The sequence below is a fragment of the Eleutherodactylus coqui genome, chromosome 5, assembly GCF_035609145.1.
Source record: "Eleutherodactylus coqui strain aEleCoq1 chromosome 5, aEleCoq1.hap1, whole genome shotgun sequence".
NCBI lineage: Eukaryota > Metazoa > Chordata > Amphibia > Anura > Eleutherodactylidae > Eleutherodactylus > Eleutherodactylus coqui.
Window position 1 is genome coordinate 90,647,770 of NC_089841.1, and position 21,830 is coordinate 90,669,599.

Consider the following 21,830-nt stretch of genomic DNA (forward strand, 5'->3'; position numbering starts at 1 on the left):
CAAAAGATTTGCATTGGATGTGAAATTGGCGAGACTGCAAATGTACAGGCTGAGTGATGGGAGACTGGTCCTGAATAAACCCTCTCTGCACCAGGAAGTATGGGACCAGGAAAGCGGAATCTACTGGCTGAACGGATCTCTCTTATGACGGAACCAGGCAGCAACAAACGGACACCATTGACTGGCTCTAATGGGGTCTGTCTGGTTTACGCTCAGCTGTCCAGCGTTTTACCAAACAAAAAGCATTGCATGCGGCTCTTTTTCTTCTGTTGCATTTTGCTGGACCTGCGGCGGAACCTCCGATCAAAGGTTACAGCACAGATGTGAGAAGCTGCCTTAAGGCCATTTTACACGCAACAATTATTGCTCAAAATTTGTTCAGACGGCCGAAGATGGGCGATAATCGTTACGTGTAAACGCAAGCAGTCGTGTATTATTCGTTCAATTATCATTAGCCAAGGTTTTTAGACTAGCATAACATCTATCGTTTGATCACTGGAAATTATTTCAGTTTGAATGCAGTTCGTTCAGTGTTTCCAGCGGCTAAGCCATGGCTTTATTTTGCTTTGCATTTTCACTGTTTACTCAGCCAGCAAGGATAACAATGGAATGTGTCTGCCAGATGTTTGCTCAGCTGGATGAAGTGTTTATGCCATAACAGTTGCCTAAACACACGCCCAGCTGAGCAAAAAACTCCTGGAGGAAAACAGAGAATTACAGCAATTAATTTGTTCAAAAACGTCAGCAGCTCGCTTGAAGTTTGTTCAGTCCTGCAGTTGATTTAAGTGATTATCTTTGCGTATAAAAGGGCCTTTAGTCCATTATGGAAGAGTGCATAAATGATTTAGATTAAAGTCCCATTTACACAGGTCAACTGTCGGGCAAACAATGCCCGACACTCGTCACCGCTTGTACTCGCTCCCTTGCTGTCACACAGGAGCGAGTATTGTTGGCTCTCCGTAGCCCTTCTCCATTCACTTAACATAGCGGCCGTTCAGTACCGAGCGGCTGCTGTTTACACTGAACGATCAGCGTTCAGGATTGTATGCAATTTAAAATCGTGAACGTTGATCTTCAGTGTAAACAGCAGCTCCTAATTACTGAACAGCCGCTGTTAGTGAATGGAGAGGGGCGAGGGAGAGAAATCTCCTCCAGCCACCCCGCTGCGAGCCAAGGATAATCGCTCCATTGGGACAGCACAGGAGCGAGTAAATGCTGGCACGAGAGTCGGGCATTGTTTGCCCGACAGTCGTCCTGTGTAAATGGGGCATTAGTTAAATTGTAGCAAACACACAATACATTGAAGATGTCGAATTTCTGCGTCAACAAACTTTCTTTTAGCTATTCATAAATGATATTTAACGGAAATGTCTCATGTATTTAGTTATAGTCTAATTTAGATTTTTTTTTTTTCTCTTAACCCCTTGAGTGGCACGCCCGGAAAATTTCCGGGGTCGAGCTCCACTGCTCATAGCAACATAGCCCGGAAGATTTCCGGGCTATGTATCACTATGGGAGCTGCAGAGCACAATGCCACAAGCTGTGACAGTGTGCTCTGCCTGCACAGACGCACACAGAGCAGTGCAAGGGCTTTGAAAAACCAGCAGAAGATATTGCCAACATGTCGGCAATGTCCTGCTTTGTTTACAAGTTGCCATAGAGACCATCGGCTTGTCAGAAGCAAGCCGATGGTCTCTGTGGCAGGGAGAGCTGGTTGTTAGCTGTCAGAGGACAGCTAGGTACCAGCTCTTAGAGCAGAGATCAGAGAAAACCTCCGATCTCTGCTGTGTTAACCCTTTACATGCTGCAGTCTATGTGACTGCAGCATGTAAAGGGCTGTCACTGCAGCATGTAAAGGGCTGTCACCATCGGACCCCCGGAATGTGATCAGGGGTCCTGATGGGTCCCTGTGGAAGTCCCCTAAAAAGACAAAAAAAAAAAAAAAAATTTAAAAAAAAAAAAAGTAAAAAAATTATTAAAAAAATAAAAAACACTTGTCTTCCTTTAATTTGTAAAAAAATCAAAAATACAATCACACGTGGTATCCATGCGTCGTAATGACCCAGAGAAGGAAGTTAATACATTATTTAACCCCTTAATCACATGGCCCCTTTTTTTCTTTTTTCCCCATTTCTTTTATTCCTCCCCCCTGTTTAAAAAATCACAACTTGTCCCGCAAAAAACAAGCCCTTATATGGCCATGTCAATGGAAAAATGAAAAAGTTATGGCTCTTGAGACACAACTGCAAAACTAGTTGAAATTCAATGATTAGACCATTTTAAAAAACCTGCCCTGGTGGGCACGACAGGGTGGTAGGAAACCTGCCACTCAAGGGGTTAAAGGGCTACTCTGGTGAAATTTTTCTTCATTTATTATGTAACTAACTCCCGTGTGTGTGTGTTTGTGTGTGTGTGTGTGTGTGTGTGTATATGTGTATATATATATATATCAGCTAGTATTACCATGGTTAGTTATTCCTTTTTATCTGAAACTTCCTGGAATCCTTCTACTCATGTGATCTCATTGTTAGCATCAGGGAATTATTTGTCTTTCTTTTCTCTCCAGGAGTCACTACTTCAGTCACAACTTCCTGTATTGTAAAACTCCATGGACTGTACCACCAGGCTGAAGGGGAGTGTGGGTGTGGGGGGATGACACTATATTCCTGTCACATTTACTGTTGATGATTAGAGGCTCCTATCACACAGTTATAATGAAGATGATGATCATTCAGCTGGTATTATTGTATCTTGTCACCACCGGAAGCTAAGGGTTTGACAGGGCTTTCATGGAGGAACGCTCCTGTCACACCCCTAGCTCCCGATTGGCTGTCTTGTTGGCCAGGAAGATACTTTTGACTGGGCGTGCTGCCCAAGTGCAGCGGTCTTCTGGTGAAAAGAGTAAAGACCCCAGGCCGCTTACCTGCGCTGACTACATGGCGTCCATCTCACAGCCGATGGGCAAAATGCTGCACTGCTTCTGCTCGGTTTGTAATCAGCTGTAGTCCTGTGGTCCGCTCCTTGCTTGCCAAAGGGCCATGTGCTGCGGCCATCTGTCGCGCCGCTCCTCCCTTGGCAAAGTGCACTGGTTCCTCTGCTGAGCACACTCTGTACCCTGGTGGCCAGCTGCCCTGCCACTATGTACAGATGCCAGGGAAGATGGAAGGGGGACGCCTGCTCCAGGGACAGGGATGTCAGTAGCAGCGTCTGTATTGATTTTTGGCTGGGCTGGAGGGTCAGGGTTAGTTTTCCTGTGAGTCTTACATTATTAGCAGTAAATTCTTCCATGTTACACCTGTAACACCTGTAACATTGAAGAATTAAGAGCTCATAATGTAAGCCTCACAGGAAAACTAATCCTAACCCTCCTGGGCAGGCAAAAATCACTACATACGCTGCTAGAACCTTCAAGGACCTTCAGGAATGCAGCCAATCTGGAGCTAGGGGCGTGACAGGTACGCAGAGTCACTGGCTGGGCACAGTGTCAAATTCCGCTTCAGGATCTCTCACCTGGGATCTAACCTGGTTGTGTGCAGGCAGCCTATGGGTAAGAAGTTTTTTTTAAAACGTTTAATGTTGTTTTTTTTTCATTTTTTTTAAGAATAAAAAATGTAAACTTTTTTTTTTATTTTTTTTTTTATAGACCTCGGAGTTGTTTTCAACTTATTGATTGCTTATGTGATACAATGTACTGCAAAACTGAAGTATTATAATATATTCCTGTAGTCATCATGTGGCATGGTGGCCCTCAGAGCTGTCATGACACCCCCGACTAGCACACCACCATCTCACCATGCGGATGGCTGTTGGCAACGCCAAAACCTGATCCCTTACTTCTGCGTTCATTTTTATATGGAATAGAAAGGCATAGCATACCTGGTTTTTCTATCCCACAAAAAGAATGCTTTTTTAAACCCTACAGTCAATATTAAACATATGGAATTGTGTTTTTCCATACATTAATGTATAATATTTTTCTTAATTGCCTAAAAGTATTCATTCAGCTACAAAACATTTTTTCAAAAGAGACTTCACAGTGAAAGTGTGTTTTTAATGTAAAAACACAACTGTATGAAAATATGTGACTGTACGTTTAAAGGGGTTGCCTGAGATCTCGGGACAACCCCTTCCCCCTGCAGTAGAATAAGAAATAGAGCTCCGCAGTCGACATCCCGTAAACCAGGTTGGACTGCAGCTGGGAACAGAACGGAGTCGGGGACTGAACACCAGACACAGCGAGATTAGGGAGAGAGGAGTATCGTCCTGTTTGTTGTTTTACTGCATTTGGAAGGGGTTATCCTGAGATCATATATGTAATAGACATAGCTGTCCCTAAATGTTAGGCCAGCTGTCCACAGGCGGTGCGATATACCGCCGCAGGAGCATTATATCATTATGATAGGTTCATCACGGGAAATCGCGGCATGCTGCAATTTTTATACGCGAGCGGAAAATCGACTGTGCTTTCTATAGTTATCCTATGGAAAGCGTTCATTGCGATACCCGCGTGCGGATTATCGCCGCAGGTAACGCATTAAAAATATTGCCCTTGGACAGGAGGACTTAAATGTTTCTACTGATTGTTACTTGACCGTAGGTTAGGAAGGGGACTATATATGGTCAGCCTAAAATCCCCTATACTAGCCAAACAGAGAAGACTGGGTGGTGACAATGTGGGGGAGGAAACATAAAGTGGTTTTTTTTGTTGTTTTTTTTAAGTAAACTATATTTTGCATGAATATTCTCATTTGATGTGGATCACAAAATACAAAAATATTTAGTATTACCCAATTCCAGGAATTACTTACTGCCGTCAGCAATCATTCTATATTTGCAAGTAGAAGGATGGGATTCTGGCCTCGGCCTGCATAATCTGTGCTTGCTGGATTTGGCTGCACGGCTGCTTGTTCTGGGATTTGAGTCTTGGATTTGTTGTATTAATGTTGTTATAAATTTTACTTGTGCTAAGCTGATGAGATGTCATTTTCAGCGATGAGGCGCCTAATGGACCCTGGATTCAAAAAGAAAAATTTTTTATTGCAATGTTTCTCCGAGGTGTCATCCAGTCTGAAATTTACTCACTGTTGTGTAAGATCCTCCGAAGTCATTTGGTACACAGTATGATGATGAAACAGCCGATCAGCCGTGCATAGGTTTAGTTGGGATATTCAGACAGCACAGATTTATTCCTATTTGTTCATTGAGCAGATATTTTCACACCGGTAGCCGATTGTTGATGTTTTTTCTAGCTGCCCATCAGGCTGGGGATTTGTTATGTGTGAATAGGTAAGTGGGTGTATTTAACCACCTTACTTATAGGGGACGTTTTGTGCCATAAATGGTTTACGGATTATAAGTTTGCTTTCTGGCCGTCAGGATAAGCTTCTGTGTTTGGCATAAACCAATGTAAATATACCATCCTTAATGTAAAGCAAGGTGGTGGCAGGATCAATCCAAGTGAAAGTGGGCTAAAAAAGAGAAATGAATGGTTAAGGAAATCCCATCCGTTATGATAGAGAAGCAAAAAATCACTTGAGTTAAAGCAAATCCAACAATGTCAATAATTAGTGATCTGTGTTTGGGAGAGGCTCTGAAATCAAGAGAACAAGGGATCTGCGGTCCAATCGGATGGCACAACTCCCTTTTTTCTACAGCTAGAGGACACTTGCTTATCAGATTTGCTCATGTGGCAGATATTTTTAAAGATAGCGTTGAGTCTTTATTTGTATCTCAAGGAGCATCTAAGAAAGCTGTAATCGTGTTTATACGCTCCCATTGATTTCAATAGGGCCTTGCAGACGTGCTCGATTTTCGAACGCTATCTGCTCTATTTTACCACATTCAGCATACCTCATTACCTATCGCAATGATGAGGTGCGCTAATACCCGCTGTCTGAGGCAGGAACCTACGTCCAAAAATGAAAGTAAAATCCTACAATTCTAGAATGGTAGAGTTGGAAGGGACCTCATCGGATCCAACCCCCTGCTCAGTGCAGGATTCACTAAATCATCCCAGACAGATATTTGTCCAGCCTTTCTTTGAACACTTCCATTGAAGGAGAACTCACCACCTCCCATGGTAACCTGTTCTACTCATTGATCACCCTCACTGTCAGAATTTTTTTTTTCTTCTAATATCTAATCTGTGTCTCCTCCCTTTCAGTTTCATCCCATTTCTTGTAGTCTTTCCTTGTACAAGTGAGAATAGGACTAATCTCGCTGCACTATGACAGCCTTTTAGATATTTGTAGACAGCTATTAAGTCTCCTCTCAGCCTTCTTTTTTTACAAACTAAACATTCCCAGATCCTTTACCCAATCCTCATAGGACATGATTTGTAGACCGCTCACCATCTTGGTAACTTCTTTGAACTTTCTTGGACATTTCTGTCTTTAAGAACATCCAGCCATTGGATTTTTTTTCTAGCCTTTTTCTGAGTCCATTAAAATATGCCCTTCTGAAATCCAACCTTGAGGTCTGAGTTTTCTCAGGTCTTCCTCCTCTTTTTGTCCAAAATTCAAGGATAGCATGACGACTGCCTCCTATGGTCCCACCCACCCGTACTTCCCCAACCCTTCCCTCCCTGTTGGTAAGAATTAGGTCCAAGATAGCAAATCCCCTTGTTTGCTCTTCTACCTTTTGGAAGATACAGTTGTCAGCAAGAACTGATAAGAATTTGTTGGGCCCATTACTTTTACCTGTGAGACATTCCCAACAAATTTCTGGATAATTAAAGTCTCCCTTGATCATCATGTCATGATTCTTAGAGAGCTTGGCCATCTGATGTAGAAAGAGTTTATTATCTTCTGCTTGTCCAGGCGGCCTATAGTAAATACAATAGTATGACATCATACTTCTCTTCCTGTGTTAGGAGCTCCAATTCTCCTTGTTTGTTTCCCATGCTCTGTGCATTTGTGCAAAAACATTTTAGTTTGTGATTGGTGTCTCTTGCTCCCCCTACATTACTTCAGATTTTTTTTTTTTGTCTTTGTTTTTCCTTTCCACTTCTAATAGCAGGGTTTGCGGCATTTTTCTGACTGCATGGGTGAGAGTAGCCTTATTCAGCCATTAAAGCACTAACGTTGATTTAAAGGGCTTTTCCAGCAAGAACATATTTCCCATCACTACATCCCCCTCACCATAATGTCTGTCACACTCTGAACATCTCCTCAGTATTTTGCGTTCCCTCCCATGCACTGCCGCCTCCTGTCTGATACTTATCGGACACCATCTTGATTTTTAGATTACACCTGGTTTTCCTCTGTGTTCGAACAATCCTATTATGCATCAGCATAGCATCACATGAGCAACTAAAGCCACTACCATCTCTGCCTGCTTGAAGGACAGTGTGATTATCTATATTAGTCTCTATATTCTTCTAAATAAATTAAAGACCACAAGTGTACAATCATGGAGGTTGAACTGTGATCTCCTTCATTATAACTGTGTGACAGGAGCCTATAACAATCAACAGTAACTGTGATAGGAGGTCCTGTTACCCCAGTGAAAACACATTTGTGGTACGGTCCATGCAGTTTCATCATACAGAAAGTTGTGGCGACTGTAATGGTGACTCCTGGAAAGAAGAGAGAAACAAGTAAATCCCAGGTGGTCACAATGAGAAAACGTGACCAACCTGAGGAGGAGGATTCCAGGAACTTTCAGACAGACTGAGTGCTAACCGGAAGACAGTATGTTTTTCAATATAGTAGTAAATGTCATTATCAAATAGACCTGATGTATCTCAAGATTGTGGGTCTACGTTTGGCATGTTACCTCTTCTATTAGGACCATTTCCCTAAGAATCTAGTGGTCAAATGAGATGTTTGCTTAGCCTTTGGTAAAGTGTATAGCAAATAATCCATGACAGTCTTTTACCTTCACGCTTCATATACTTTGTTGTCCGTTGAGTGATAATACAGTAGAGCGGCATACATATTAATCAGAAGCAATTATAACTGTTATCGGATATTAATATTTACACCAATGTAAGCATTTCAAGCATTGCTGGGCTTCATTGTAGCTGGATTATCGTAAAAATACCCGCTGTTGTTCTAAAGTTCTAATTATAATGTGACTTAAATGGTTGGATTATTAAAATGGGCGGTATTAGTTCTGGAAAAAAAATTTGAAAGTAAAAAAAAAAAAACTTCAGCTGTAGATTTTACTCCCAAACACATTATTCATATTAGATTAGTTATTAAGATGAGTCTAAATTATAATTTCCCAAATATTGCCACAGCAGCAAATGGCTCATTAAATGCAGACTTTGTGATGAATAGCTTTCTAGTTTAAATTTAAAAAAAAATATCAGGGCGATGAAAATGAGCGGTGTTTATACTGTGCTAAGGACATTATACCATCTAGACTTTTTAGAGTTTTCTGTGACATTGCGGATTTCAAAAGTGGTATTTACTTGTTGTTTTTTAACTAATTTAGTTAACTTTACTACTCATGTATATTTAGACCTACATACATTGAGCAGATTATTGTATTCCGTGCGTCAAATTAAAGAGGAGCACTGACAGCCACAGCTTCCTCTAGTTTCCCACCCCCTTCCGCACAGGGGCAAAAAATAAATGATTAGAGTACGTAAGTTTTTGGGTTTTTTTCTTGTCACCCTGATAGTGTTGGTCAAAACCTTCAATATTTCCCAAAATTTGTTTCATTATCTTTCGTAAATCCAGCTATGGGTTATGTGACAGTCTTTACTTTTGGAGATCATCTGTGACTTTCTTTTTTATCTACAAATGGGGCATGTGATGGGCAGTGTGTGCCGCCCAGGTCACGGACTGGGTGTACTCGTGTTGTGCGATGAAAATTTTGCCCAAGAATCTCGGGCACAACTCACATTAGCCCGTGTAAATACAGCCTAACGCTACGTTCACATGGCCAAATCATCTCTTTTCATTCATGGATTACACTGGAAAACCAAGGCAGATATATGTTCATTTAAAGGGCCATTCCAGCGAAAGCACATTTTTCATCACTATGCTCCTTACCTGGTTGTTACACTGAATCTCTCCTGTATATTGAACTCCCTTCCCTGATTTATAGATTTATCTTTGCTTTCTCTTCCTCTATGCCTTGTTAGCAATCCCATGATGCATCAGCACAGCAAAACACCTGCAGCTAGAGCTAGTACTACCATCTCTGCCTGCTGGGAGGACAGTGTGATTATAATTACCCTCTATATTCACTTAAATAAGTTAAAGGCACATTTACACCAGCTGATGATCGCTAAAAAAAAATCACTAATCGGTGTCGATTTTAGTGATAGTTGGTGCGTGTAAATGTGCACCCATCATGTTTTTTCTGGTCACTGTTAGCTGATCCTTATATTCAAGCTAACCTAAAAATCATTGTTCACTCTTATCAGAAGTTCTCCATGGGGAGTGCTGATAGCATTGTTTCCCCATGGAGAACAAAGGATCTAAGCATAGATTATAGCATCTGAGCATCAGTGAAGGCTTCATTTGCATACCTAATTGGTATGTAGGTAGCTGAGTAGCTACTGAATACTTTATGCAAAATGATCTCTCAAAGCTGTCACTTAAACTGTTGTTTGAATGGTTTTGAGTGATCATCTGGTGTAAATGGGCCTTAAGACTGTAAAGCCCCATTTACACGGGATTACTGTCGATGCCCGACATTCATTCCTGCATGTACTCGCTCCCATGCTGTTACACAGGAGCGAGTATCGTTGGCTCGCAGCAGGGCGGCTGGAGGAGATTTCTCTCCTTCCTTTCCCCACCCCTCTACATTCACTTTAGACAGTGGCCATTCAGTACTAAACGGCTGCTCTTTACACTGAACCATGATCGGTCAGTGTAAACAGCAGCCGTTCAGTACTGAACCATGATCGGTCAGTGTAAACAGCAGCCGTTCAGTACTGAACCATGATCGGTCAGTGTAAACAGCAGCCGTTCAGTACTGAATGGCCGCTGTGTTTAAGCGAATGGACACTGGCGGAGGAGAGCAAGAAGAGATATCTCCAGCCGTCCTGCCCCTTGTTGGCTGCTCTTTCAGAGATCCAGCGATACTCCTTTGTGACAGCACAGGAGCGAGTAAACACAGGGACGAGTGTCGGGCATCATTTCCCTGACAGTCGTCCTGTGTAAAAGGGACTTAAGTCTACAGTCAGGGAGGATTAACTATCCTCTACTTCATTATAACTGTGTGACAGGAGCCTCTAATTGTCATCAACAGTAACTATGATGGCTACTCTCCCCCATGTGAAAAGTAATTCCCAGGTGATCATAACCCAGCTGAAAACCAGGATTTCAGGGATTTTCAGATAGTAATTTAACAAGGCATTATTAGCCGATTATATATACTGGCGGTATTGACAGACTAGTTGCATATTGAATGAGAGAAGGTTTTCAACAGTGGCCCTTTTGTGCTGGGATCCCTGCTGCTTAATTGCATCTCTACTGCAGTGGATTTGCATGTGCATCAGCCTCATTCAATGGAGCTAATCCAAGTGTGCAAAGCCTGACGTGGATCCTGAGTCAAGAAGTGACATCACTAGTTTTTGGGGGGTTTTTTTCTCCACACAAAAATTTCAAAAACACGTTTAGAAAAAATGTCATGCAGTATGGACTGCAACGTGTAGCCAAATATATGGGACACTAAGGGCTCCTGTCCACGGACGATAGTGCATTGCGTTACGGCGATAATCTGGCTGCGAGTAACACCATGCACGCCGACGTCCACGAGCGGAGAATCCTAGCGATTCTCCGCTCGCGGGACTCAAATCGCGGCATGCGATTGGCTCACTGCAGAGAACTGACAATTTTCTCTCCCACTAGCGATATTCTGCCTTGCCCGTGGACAGGGGGCCTAATAGACGTGGATTAGATACATAATCCGTTGTGACCCTATTATGGTTACTGGGATTTGTGGTCACTTCAGGTTATATGGTTTATTAAGGGTCAGTTATAGTAAGGGGACATGTTTATTAGCGTTTACCATTTGTATCCATCTGCATAGCCCACTACTTAGTGCTGTAGGCCGTATGTTTGGCATCGTGAGTAATATTCCTTCTGCTGGGCTTATAATGTATGATACAAACTTGCTAAGAGTCTACAGCCGTTTTGTTCATCAGGCTTTCTGTACTGGACCAAGTCTTGGCTGCGTGCATGTCTGCTTATATTCCAGCTATTTACTCTAATTTACCGATGTTCATTCTTTTTAAAAGGGATTAAATGGAGGCGAGCGATGCTTTTAGTGGCCGGCGTTCTGCGTAAGGGGGGAGCGCGGGAGGCCTGCATTGTAGCTTTAAGTGGCTTCCTTTGCAATACATAATTTGTTCAATTTCCTTTTTATATTCACTTCTGCGACTACTTGTAGAAGTGCAGTTTTGCAGCCTGGTTTCTGTTAATATAGACCTGGTAACAAGACTGCGAATACTCTTGATACGTTTGAGTTAAGCAAATGCACTTAACTGCTGGTTAAATGCTTGTGCCGCACAGTAGACCCTCGGATTGCTCTAAGTGTACGGCCACATTATGCCAGCTATTAATGGAAGCAATAGGCCCTTGGTGGTGGGGACTTGATTTTCCCTTTTCTTTTACCGAAACTCTGAACTACGAAAGCCAGAAATAGAATTTATTCTGCCTTCATTAATGGAAGAACGCGAGCTAAATGACAGGACGTAAGTGCAGCTTATGGAGGGTATTATGTGCTCATTGTAGAAGTATTTTAAACAGGTTGATGATAGGTCTATATGACTAATACTGGATGGGGTTTTAGAAGTAATTGTTTAGAGTTTCGTATTCTTAAAGAGAATATCCAACTCTTATCACTTTTTTTTTTTTTTCTTAATGGGTTAAAAATTGGATGATTCCTTTTATAACCTTTTTATGGGGGTCTGAAGTTTTTTTCTTTTTTCTCTAATATAGCACTCTGAATCTCAGTTTTTATATCCTGTTTTTTATATTGGTAACATTTTCCAACTGGACGTTGATGAACCCTACTGATTTCATATCAAATATTGTAGTGCAGATTGCACTGTCTTTGCCATCCATAATACTTGAGGGAAAACTCCTGAACATGGCACTTTTGTGATAAAAACTTTTGCTGTCTCCAGCTGCTACTAGGGGGAAGTTCACTGCGTGCATGTTCCTACCACCATCTGCTACCTTCAAAGAAAACAATCTCTAGAATCCCCTCGTTGCTCAATTTTGAGTCCTTATCAATGCTAGTGCATGCCATAATCATCTCCCACCTAGACTACTGCAATATCCTCCTCTGAGGCCTTACATTTAATGTTAATCCACCCCCCCCCCTTTGCTGGCCTGCTGCCCACCTTGGGATGGGCCATCAATAGTAGATAGGTATGGGGTGTTCCAAAAAATACGCCCCCCCCCCCCCCCCCGATTAGCTGTACGCTGGGCCAGTGTGCTCATGCGCTGAACTGATCTCTACAGAAAGCAGGCAGCACCATTCCCACTGCAGTGGTCTGGCTTGGTACACAAGGTTTTAATTCACTTTACTGGGGACTTTGCCTTGCCACTGCAGTGGATACAGAACTGGGTGCTTTCTGGAGAAATTGGTTCAGGATTAGAGATGAGCGAGCGTACTCGGCCACGCCCCTTTTTCGCCCGAGCCCTGCGGTTTTCGAGTACTTCCATACTCAGGCGAAAAGATTCGGGGGGCGCCGTGGGTGAGTGGGGGGTTGCAGCGGGGAGTGGGGAGAGAGGGCTCCCCCCTGTTCCCCGCTGCTACCCCCCGCGCCCCAAAATTTTTCACCCAAGTACGGAAGTACTCGAAAATCGCGGTGCTCGATCGAGTAATTACTCAAAACGGGTAGGTTCGCTCATCTCTATTCAGGATAGAAGTGTATCGGCCTGCTGAACAGCTGATCGATGGGGGTCCTGGGCGTCGGACCTCCACTAATCTACTATAGTTGGCAAAGCCTAAAAATTGGCCTGAAATAGTTTACAACTGAACAACCCTATTGACTCTCTAGCTATTTGAAGCTCTATATAATATATTATGTTAATCTGCTCAAATCTATTTGTTAAGAAAATGTCAAAAACTGGTTTAAACTGCTTACTAAATGTGAGCCAGTAGTTTTTCTAATAACTAATGTGGTACAGCAAATCTGTTCACCAAATTAATAACTTTTACTTGGGTCATTCTGTGTCAGTTCAACCAACGCTCCCGGTCGACCATCTCAGATTTCAATGAAACTTTGCACAAATAGACCCTGCCCCTAAACTAAGATAGCCAGAATATTAGGCTTCAAAGTGCTTTGGTTCACGAGCTACAGGTCTTAATCTAGGGGGTTGTCATGTGACTACAGCGCGCAACCTGAAAAAAGTGGCGATTTCAATCCATTGCTAAGCCAGTTCCAATGACTCTAGAGCAATGAAACTTCACACACTAGGAGAACTTTTGGTGCTGAATCCAGCTAAGCTCCTCAGACTGCCCCTCTTATCATCATTCTGCCACCATTGCATGTCAGAGTAGCTGAGAAATTCTATCGCGCAAAATAAAACTCATATTTTAAGCAGTAATAACTCATAATCAATGCAATCCAACTCAGCTATGAATTTATCAATGTGTACTCCATAGAAATGTTTCTCATTATTCACATTATGGACCCAAAAGGATGCATAGCTCTTAAGATACAATGAGTCAAAAATGGCAAAAAACACTTTTTTTGCTAATTTTTCCCTTTTTCAAAGGCGAAAATCGGAATGTACTCCATTTTTATTTATTTTTTTCATTTTTGTTCTATTTGGAAGAGAATTTTTTGCTCTACATGATTCGATGTTTTTCATTTTGTTCCCAGACCTTCTAGATGGGAAAATATCAATGCCTGTGAAGGTCCTATGCACTCGCGGAGGTCAAATAATAAAATAAGTGTAGATTTTGCATGGATGTATAATTAGTTTAGAAATCATGAGAAGGTAAATTATTTTTGGAATGAGACAACTTTTTGTGCTCAAGAAACTTATGTGGTCAAAAATTGCCTGGCGAGTTCAGGTGAGCCACAAGCTTTGGGCTACGATGGTCAGAATATCATTGAGTGTTGCATAATGATTGTGGTATATTACAGTGATCACTGGGCTTATTTAGCACTCTAGCCATATTGGATACTAAGATTATCTAAGGCTAGCATTTGTGTAATAAATAACTAGTTATTTAAATAAGCCCAGTGATCACTGTAATATACCACAATCATTATGCAACACTCAATGATATTCTGACCATCGTAGCCCAAAGCTTGTGGCTCACCTGAACTCGCCATGCAATTTTTGACCACATAAGTTTCTTGAGCACAAAAAGTTGTCTCATTCCAAAAATAATTTACCTTCTCATGATTTCTAAACTAATTATACATCCATGCAAAACTTACACTTATTTTATTATTTGACCTCCGCGAGTGCATAGGACCTTCACAGGCATTGATATTTTCCCATCTAGAAGGCTGGGAACAAAATGAAAAACATCGAATCTTGTAGAGCAAAAAATTCTCTTCCAAATAGAACAAAAATGAAAAAAAAAATAAAAATGGAGTACATTCCGATTTTCGCCTTGGAAAAATTAGCAAAAAAGTGTTTTTTGCCATTTTTGACTCATTGTATCTTAAGAGCTATGCATCCTTTTGGGTCCATAATGGGAATAATGAGAAACATTTCTATGGAGTACACATTGATAAATTCATAGCTGAGTTGGATTGCATTGATTATGAGTTATTACTGCTTAAAATATGAGTTTTATTTTGCGCGATAGAATTTCTCAGCTACTCTGACATGCAATGGTGGCAGAATGATGATAAGAGTGGTAGTCTGAGTAGCTTAGCTGGATTCAGCACCAAAAGTTCTCCTAGTGTGTGAAGTTTCATTGCTCTAGAGTCATTGGAACTGGCTTGGCAATAGATTGAAATCGCCACTTTTTTCAGGTTGCGCGCTGTAATCACATGACATCCCCCTAGATTAAGACCTGTAGCTCGTGAACCAAAGCACTTTGAAGCCTAATATTCTGGCTATCTTAGTTTAGGGGCAGGGTCTATCTTTGTGCAAAGTTTCATTGAAATCTGAGATGGTCGACCGGGAGCGTTGGTTGAACTGACACGGAATGACCCACTTGAGTGTTTTGCTGTACCAATTTTTTTTCCTTTAATGAAATCTTTGGGTACTTGTAACAATACAATATTTGACCAAATTTTACATGCACCCATGAGTTAGCTTTTTTTTTTTTTTTTTTTTAACTCCAGAGTTATCTAAAAGGTTGATGAAAAATGTGATTTTTGAATGTTGATCTTTCTTTTTATTTCTCCAGGTTCCCATGGCAAGGGCCAGCATACTGTGGCTTATTGGGGAGTATTGTGAACGAGTGCCTAAAATTGCACCTGATGTGCTGAGAAAGATGGCAAAGAGCTTCACAAATGAGGACGACCTTGTCAAGCTGCAGATATTAAACCTTGCAGCAAAGTTGTACTTAACCAATTCCAAGCAGGTAAAGCCAAGGCAATTCTAAGTGGACTTTGTTATGTTGGGTTATGAACACTTACTGATAATATAGTAGCTTGAATGGGAATGGGTAATATAGTGTAGCTAAACAGAATAGCTCTTCAGTGCGGGTCAAATTGGGAATCAACATCCAGCATGGAAGCAGAAAAGCACAATTTTGGTCGTCCTTGGAGAATTTTGTAAGTTGAATAAAACTAAGAAACCTCTATAGAGTTTTTATATAGTTAAATATTAAATTACCTGCTTCTATGATAGAACAGAACTGAATCCCTGCTGAGGAGGGATACATCATATGACAGAATGGAACAGCAGACTGACTAGAATGGGCTCAGTCCAGCTTCGATCATACCTTCTGGCATTGTCCTGAATGAAACAAAGCAGCCTGTATTTTACTGGAATTTTGGAACAATTCTGCGCCAGAGTTTTTGATGACGCTCACCAGTTTTGATGCATTACGATTTGGAATTAAAATAGATTTGGGGGGGGGGGGGGTGTACTATTTTATTTACACAACATGCCAACTATTTCTGAATGTGCAAATTATTTTTTACAAGTTTGCAAAGTTGGGAGATGAGGGGGAGGCCATTATAGGATTAGCCTTCTGCAGCATGACATGGTCTCTGACCGCTAGGGGGATGTCTGCTCTACTGAGAAGGGGAATAGGAGTGCAGGGCAGGCTAGACAGGTCCTGGTAATGAAGTACTAAATTATTAAAGGAGCAGACAGGGCAATCTGTCACTAAAACCGGGATTGTTAAACAGTGTGTTATTTTCCTGGCATTCAAGTTCGACACATTGCGAATCAGGTTGACAGATTACTGGGAGGGGCTGGTGAGAATCCAGTGGTTATGGTGCACTTAGGCACCAGTGACAAAGTTAGAGGTAGGTGGAAGCTCCTTAAAAACTATTTCAGGAAACTAGGCCATAAGTTTTGGGCCAAAACGTTGAAAGTAATATTTTCTGAAATACTACCTGTACCACCAACAAGTGGCTCAAGAGTTGGTGTAGTAGGAAGGATGGAGGTTCTTCCATAGGGACGGGCGGCATCTCAATGGGGAGGTTGCAGCTGTGCTGTAAGAGAAGATGGCTAGAAGGTTGGAGGAGTGTATAAGGGGTGGGCGGCAATCGGAGAGATAGTAATGAAGATAGCATAGACTCCAAAAAGTTCTGACCAAAGAATCTTCCTCCATGTGTCTGGGGAGTCCTTCCACATGCTGTTTGGTGAACTTTAAACATGTTTTCTTATGTTTTTGTTTTTTTAAATGTTTTTTTATTTTTTATTTTGGACGCTCTTTTATAAAGTCCCACCCTGTGGAGTGTATAGCTTAAAGGGGTCCTCTGGACAGAGACTTCCATCTTTGCTGTGAAACTCTGGTGTCCCTCAGTGTTATTGTTGGTGACTTAGTTGAGTCTCCAATTAATGCCCTACTTGTCTGGTCTGTGACTTTTGGTGTGTGCCACATTTTCCATGGTGTTATAATGGATGTACTATCGCTCTATGGGATATTTTTATATAACTCACCCCTGATCTGTAATTCTTCTCAACTTTCTCTGGCTTGTTTTTAGAGCTCCTTGGTCTTCATGTTGCTTGCTTAGTGGTGTTGCAGATGGGAGGGGGACATTTTGGAACAGGTGTGGATATACTGGTGATGTGACAGATTATGTGGTACTTGGATTATATTTGAGTTCTGAAGTTAATTTGTTGGACCACACCTAATCTAGGGGCTTTATATTGGGTGGTGTCATTTCATTCCTCAGTAACTATTTTGACAGGTCGTACGCCTGCTTGGTGCACTACATGCACTATGTGGCCTAACACCCTTCTGTACGCTATATCTGTATGCAAATATAGTACTAAGCAACCACCGCCAACAGTATAAGGAAGGTGTGAGAGTGGTTGTTCATCAGTACTTGCACCTGTGTGATTGCTCCTCCATTTAGCATTTGGCTGTCTGCACGTTGAGGGATCTGGTTCTTCTACCTGCTCTCTTGTATTAGTACATTACAAAAATCTAAATTTAAAATCTTTTTTGATTCCGGGTTGTAATGCTACAAAACAGGAAAGACCCCAGGAGGGTGAATACTTTTGCACGGCACTATAATACCCCAAAAAAGAGAAATGACAGTTAGATTAGTTCATTTGAAAGGATCGAATAGACTGAATCCCGGTAAACGCTTCCCAAGGTCCTAGTGAATGGGTGGGATGTAGGGTCAACTTGACTACAATTTCAGAAAGGCCTTAATGCTTCGGAGCTATGCAAGGCTTAGAGGCTGAGACCGCTCCTATCCTGCCGCGGTTACAAGTAATTCCTAAAACGGCTGAAGGCGTTTTTCTTGTTCAGTTGAGTACACCAAGTCTATGAATTTGCTTCATTAGTCTAAATAAGCACATTTCACACTCCGTGCCTGTTATCGGAGGTATTTGTGTCTTTATTTGCGCTGTATACACCTAGTTAGCAGCAGAATGCGTCGTGACTATTTTTAACAAACATTTACGCTTCGCAGATGCATCTAATTTAGAACATAATGGCAAAATTTGGTTTTCTGTAGGCTATTATAAAAATGATCTCGATACAGTTTTAATGTAGCATAGTCAACGGCCGAATTAAGAAATGATGGAAAATCCGCCGTAAAACAAGCTGTTACCTTACATAAATAAATAAATGAAGAGTATTACCGCAGGCTATAAGCACTCTTTTATCTTGGTTTTTAGAGGGCATCAGCAGCTTGCTTTTATGAAAAAGGAACAGCTAAATGCACTGCAAATAATTTGCAGTAATCCAGTTCAGTGATTCATGTGTCTCCTTTAATGGGTCGTAATTCAGAGCAAAGTAAGAGAGTCGAGAGCGAGTGCGTGGACCCTTGTGGTGCCAGGGACACTATCTCTTCATAAAGCTCACCTCGGATGGAACACTTTGCCAGCTCCCTAATACCGGCTGATGTTTTGATGTCCTGCATATTTTCTCGATTAAGTTTTGAGTGCCATGTTTTTAGTTGTATTTCCACATTCATTACCCTCACGCAGACCCTTCAGTGGGTTTGCCATATATGATTATTTTTTAATGATGCCTTTCTTTCCACTTCAGCAGTTTAATAATCTAGCACATGGCTGCCTCGCCGTAGTTAGCATTCACCTCCCGGCTTAGAACAGGACATGTGCTTTTGGCTTCGGTATTCCATTTGCAGCTTCAGAAATGCGTATTCCCTGCGGAGCGACATTTGTTTGTCTGATCGGTTCAGTTTTATTACCTCTTTAAATATGTTTACTGAGAGTTATCAATAATCATAAATAACTTCTTCTGCAATCTGTTTTTTTTTTCTCTCTCTCTCTCTCTTTCCCGACAGACAAAATTGCTTACTCAGTACATATTAAATCTTGGCAAATATGATCAGAATTACGATATCAGGGACCGCACGCGCTTCGTAAGACAGCTTATTGTTCCTAATGAGAAGAGTGGAGCTCTGAGTAAATACGCCAAGAGGATATTTCTGGCCCAGAAACCGGCTCCTGTTCTAGAATCTCCCTTCAAAGGTGAATTAAATATATGCCCGCACCCCTGTAATCGTTGATGCTCTTGGTGGGTATAATAGGAGTGGGTGACGAGTCTTGTTGTGGCATGGCTTTCATCTGTGCTCATACAGGCATATTCTGCGAAAGTGGCCGTGGTTTATCTCTTATACATGATGCTTAGAAGCATGATCAAATTTATGACTCTGCAAGCACTGCGAGGAGGTTTTTATGTCCTGCTCCTCATCAGTGTTGGGTGCTAATCACTGGAAACCTTGTAAGTTTGGCTGCTTTTGCATTCCTAATTGTCCTAGCAAGTCCAAACTGGGGCAAAAAATTGCTTATTTGTAGGTAATGGAGGAGACTTATCAAAAGTAAATCGAATTCCAAGTCTTGTTTTTCGTGCAATTGATATAACGAGATTTGCAACATGAATATGCAAACTATCATATTTACAGCACATTTCAGGCAGGATATTTTGAGTACAGAGAACTTATCTTCATGGAACCAGGTCAGTTGACATGCGCTTTCTCATGGCACATTTATATTAGTAGACATTTAAAAAAAAAGGTAGATTCTGATCTGAAATGAATGCAAATAATTTATAGTAATGTTCAATTCATATAGCTTCACATAGGCATAATATGGGTGCATTTTTATAGCCACTATTATGGCTGAAAATCCCAGCCTGGCATTGGCTCTAATGATCCATGCTGGCATGATTGATCCCATGTAAATGGAATTTAGCCAAAACCTAAATTTCTTGGTGTTAAAGGGGCTTTTCCAGGACTATATATTGATAGCCTACATTTATGATAGGCCATCAATATTACATTGGTGGGTATCCAACTCCTGACATATCTGCCGATCAGCTGATTGAAGCGGTTGTGGCACTATGGTAAGCAAATCTCCATGCGGTTTCTAGCAGCTGTACCTAGTATTGCAGTTTAGTCCTGTTTGTTTGAATGACACTGGGCTCCATTACAATATATCGTCACTTGGAGAATGTCTACAATAAATTGATGAGTAGGAGTCGGTCTGTCCTAAGGATAGGTCATTAGTAGAGATGAGCGAACGTACTCGGCAAGGGCGATTTCGCAATCGAGCACCGCGATTTTTGAGTACTTCACTACTCGGGTGAAAAGTACTCGGGTGCGCTGTGGGTGAGCAGGGGGTTGCAGCGGGGAGAGGGAGAGAGGGCTCCCCCCTGTTCCCCGCTGCTACCCCCCACTCCCCTCTGCAACCCCCCCCCCCCCCCGCCCCACAGTGCACCCGAGTACTTTTCACCCGAGTAGTGAAGTACTCGAAAATCGCGGTGCTCGATTGCGAAATCGCCCTTACCGAGTACGTTCGCTCATCTCTAGTCATTAGTATTATAGTCCTCGAAAATTGCCTTCATACGGACCATAACAGTTAGGGTAATCTTAGTGGATCCTTCTGACAATCTAATATGTACGGGACCACAGGACTTGAGAGACAAGAATTGGACATGTTAGATTTCAACATTCTTGCGCCATTGTGCTTCCAAGAAATAAGTTGCCTGAAGTGTATATCCACGGCTTGTCTCACTCTTCCCATTGAAATAAAGAACCTTGGCTGAGTAAGCAAGTGTTCACTCTAAACATAGATAGTTTGAAGGTTTAAAGTGACTCTCCAGTCCCAGAGCTTACCAAGATGGCTGCCCCACTTCTCTGACTATCTGATGCGCACTATGGTAGTGCATCAATTGTTTGAGCCACTACACTCTGTTCTGATTGGCCAGCGATGCTCACACCAATCAGAGAAGTATGTAATGTCCTACTCTACTAATGCAAAATGTTCATCCGGTAGTCAGAGAAGCAGTGTGGCAGTGTTGGTTTGTTCTGCGGCTGGAGGGTCACTTAAAGGTGCCCATACACCCTCAATAGCTTTTGGTTGAACAGTGGTTCATCAAGCAGCTTTTTTAACCAACTCCCCTTTTTACATAAATGCTTGGCTTGGCCAAGCGTTCGTGTGTTTCTATGGGGAGATAGGAGATGGCTGCAGCTAAACACCTTTGGTGGCAGCTTATCTCCAAGGGGAGCAAAAGGATCAGGCACTAAAATTCACCATGGCCGGTCCTTATTTTTCCCTAACCTCATCTGTCAGGAGGTCCTCCATACATTTCCGAGGATCATTTGGTCCTACCAAAATTGGTGGATTCAAGCAAATTTAAACTAATGGGTAGGAGTCATTTAGTGCCTTGCACAAAATAACCTTCAAGTCAGTGATGGGCAGGCTTCAAGCATTCGCATTCGTTGAGCATCTGGTCCTTAAGGCAGATGGTGCCGCAGGTTCCCAGTCCTCACACTGTGTCCCTACTGATTTGTATACTTAATGGAGTAAGGAAAACCTTTAAGGTGAGACATTGGTTTTATTTTCCTAAATATTTCAGTGCCTCGTAAGTTGTTCCATATGCAACAAGATGCTAATTCTGTAACTCTGACGGTTTTGTGGTGTTTTAGCGATCATGTAGATTTATTGCTAATTTCAGTAGTAATGGTGTTTGGTGTAGCAGAAAAAGAATGATTAAAATTCCGAATGAGCTTGTGGAAAGCCTTGTCTATGGATTGTTAAACTGCGCTGTCATTCTTAATATTTACCATACAGTCATTTTCACACAATCTGCATTCCAGCACGGCGCCTCTAAACATACTGACTGATTAGTTGTTCTATTGACCATTATGGGAGATTATTATAATGTATGGATTGAGATCATCGTCCTGACCTTATGGAAGGCTGTCTGCTTTTCATCTAGTCTTTGATTTCCTTGCAATGATCTGCCATCTTCATATTGGTTGCACCTTGTGCTGCAAGGCT

At 41.8% G+C, this 21,830-nt stretch overlaps 1 protein-coding gene across 2 annotated transcripts in view; it reads left to right on the forward strand.

Moving 5' to 3' along the window:
• The window catches only part of AP3B1 (adaptor related protein complex 3 subunit beta 1), a 230,603-nt gene that overhangs the window by 119,362 nt on the left and 89,411 nt on the right, over nt 1-21,830 (forward strand). For both annotated transcript variants that reach the window (XM_066602845.1, XM_066602844.1), the window contains exons 15-16: nt 15,295-15,471; nt 18,830-19,016. In XM_066602845.1, the coding sequence (XP_066458942.1) occupies nt 15,295-15,471; nt 18,830-19,016 (364 nt within the window). The remainder of the gene's footprint in view (nt 1-15,294; nt 15,472-18,829; nt 19,017-21,830) is intronic.